This window comes from Octopus bimaculoides, chromosome 2, assembly GCF_001194135.2.
Source record: "Octopus bimaculoides isolate UCB-OBI-ISO-001 chromosome 2, ASM119413v2, whole genome shotgun sequence".
Taxonomy (NCBI): Eukaryota; Metazoa; Mollusca; class Cephalopoda; order Octopoda; family Octopodidae; genus Octopus; species Octopus bimaculoides.
Window position 1 is genome coordinate 137,684,489 of NC_068982.1, and position 2,657 is coordinate 137,687,145.

Below are 2,657 nucleotides of genomic sequence, written 5' to 3' on the forward strand. Positions count from 1 at the left end.
GCTGTACTCATTTCCAACCCTCACCTTACTGGCAGCATCTCTGTACATGGCTCACACAGCTCTCACTAACCATTCTTCTATCCCAAATTTCCTCATTGACCACCAGATAAGGGATCGGGGGACCCTGTCAAAGGCTTTCTCCATGTCAACGAAAGCCAGGTACAGAGGTTTATCCTTAGCTAGGTATTTCTCCTGCAACTGTCTCACTAGAAATAAGGCATCAGTAGTGCTTTTACCTGGCACGAACCCAAACTGCATCTCATCTAAATTGATTCGCTCCCTAATTAGTTGGGCTATGACCCTCTCTGTAACTTTCATAACCTGATCTAACAGCTTGATGCCTCTGTAATTATTTGAATAAAAGACAAAATAGTCATGTCTGAAATATCTTTGGTCGTAGATTAGCTTGATCAAAGCTGAGGATGGGGCTAAACAACAAGAAAGTACACATAAGATGATGCATCCCTAGATATACTATGTCACAATAAAAGATAGGATGTCAATGTTTGCAACATCTTTGGTCATCACTCTGCTGGATCAGAACTGGCTTCAGGCTATACAACTACAACAACAATGAGAATTTGGCAGCGCCACCTCTAGCTGAACAATTATTCTGTGCTGATGAAAGGAAATAACCTGGAAATCGCGATACTCAGATATTGTTATGAGCTGAGTTGGGGTGCTAGATTCCCTTGTTTGAAAATATTAGGACACAGATCGTGTCGTATAGCCAGCTGGAGACAATGTCTCCTGGGGCTAAACTACAGCAACATTCGTCCTACCAGGACTGCCATGTTATGTTGGCAAATTATCTTTACTCCAAGGAAGGATACATCACCGTCACCATTATCATCACCATCTAATGTCCATTTTTTATGCTGGTGTGGCTTGGACCGTTTGACAGGGTCTGTCAAGCCATAGAGCTGAGTCAGGTCCCCGTGTCAACTTTGCCACGGTTTCTATGTCAGATAATATAGTCCTAGATGTACTCTTCCTGAATAAGAGACAGGATGGGCATGGCTGGCACATCTTTGGTCATAAGTATGCTGGATCAGAACTGACCTCAAGTGAAACAAGAACAACTGGTACATTAGTTAATGTACTCTTAGGTACACTGTCTGAAGAAAAGACAAGATGGTCATAGGTGAAACACCTTTAGTTATATCGATAGCACAGCTGAAGTCAGTGCTAGAAATATTAGCTAAATCGCTCTCTCAAAAAAGAGAACACATTGGTTAATTTAGTCCAAGATATACTTTGTGTGAATGAATGTTGGGATTGTCAAGACTGGAATGTATTTGATCATTGGTCTCTAAGATCAAGACTGACCTGGGGTTAAACAGCAACAAAAGCAACAACAAAGGAGAAGGTTAGATTAGATAATGTACTTGTAGATTCACTAGCTGAAGAAAAGACATGATGGTCGTAACTGGAACACCTTCAATAACCACAGCTGAAGTCTCAAAAAAGAGAACGCATTGGTTAATGTAGTTCAAGATGTACTATTTCTGAATGGAAGTTGGGATGGTCCAGACTGGAATATATTTGATCAAAGGTTTGTAAGCTTAAAACTGACTTGGAGTTAAACAATGACATCACATTTTTTCCACTCACTCTGTCTTACCTAATCTAGTCCTCTTTCTCACACTCCTTCTCACTATCCATCTGCCTCTCTCTCTCTCTCTTTCTCACCATGTATGTATTGTCCTCACTGCTGTTAATGTGATGTTGTTATGTTTTGTATTAAAGGCTTCTTCTGAACTGAGTCAGGTGACAATCAAGGATGAAGCTTTACAACAAGGTAAGTTATACTTATCCATTTAACTGTTTTCTTACCATATTACTACTGTTTCTTAAATTAATTTTGAAAATAAGCAGCAATTAAGTGAAATAAATCTGTCATTATTAATCTGGTGTTTCGAGCGTGGCCGTTGATTGTTACCAATGTCGCTTCCCTGGCACTTGTGCCAGTGGCACGTGAAAAGACATTCGAGCAAGATCGTTGCCAGTGCCCCTGGATTGGCTCCTGTGCAGGTGGCACGTAAAACACACCATTTCGAGCATGGCTGTCACCAGTTCCGCCTGACTGGCTCCTGTGCCGGTGGCATGTAAAAAATACCCACTACACTCTGGGAGTGGTTGGCGTTAGGAAGGGCATCCAGCTGTAGAAACTCTGCCAAATCAGATTGGAGCCTGGTGTCGCCTCCTGGTCCACCAGTCCTCAGTCAAATCGTCCAACCCATGCTAGCATGGAAAGCGGACGTTAAACGACGACGATGATGATGATGATGATTATTGAGATATTTTAAAACCAAACTTGTATCATAGATTTAGGGGCAGTTTCAGGCAGGTTGTTATCATAAGGGTTAAACTAGTAGTTCACAATAGTGCACTATGGTACACTGGTACTGTGGATCGGTGGACCCCTTCGAATACTGTTTTATTCTGGTGGGCTCCTATAGCCATTCGATGTTTAAAAACTAGCTTTATAGATGCTTCTTTCAATATTCCTATTTTGTTTTCCACACATTAACTTGTGTAGGTTGAACTATGTAAGCCATGTAAGAAAGAAACCTTGCTGTTTATTGCAATGCATACCAATATAGATATCTTAAGCAAAATTTTCTCAGGGGCCCTTAGAATAATATTGTGGATCC

At 41.1% G+C, this 2,657-nt stretch overlaps 1 protein-coding gene across 1 annotated transcript in view; it reads left to right on the top strand.

The window, feature by feature from the left end:
* Positions 1-2,657, top strand: part of LOC106869389 (NEDD8 ultimate buster 1) — a 39,029-nt gene that overhangs the window by 27,478 nt on the left and 8,894 nt on the right. The window contains exon 10 of the mRNA XM_014915114.2: positions 1,597-1,801. Coding sequence (XP_014770600.1) covers positions 1,597-1,801 — 205 coding nt within the window. The remainder of the gene's footprint in view (positions 1-1,596; positions 1,802-2,657) is intronic.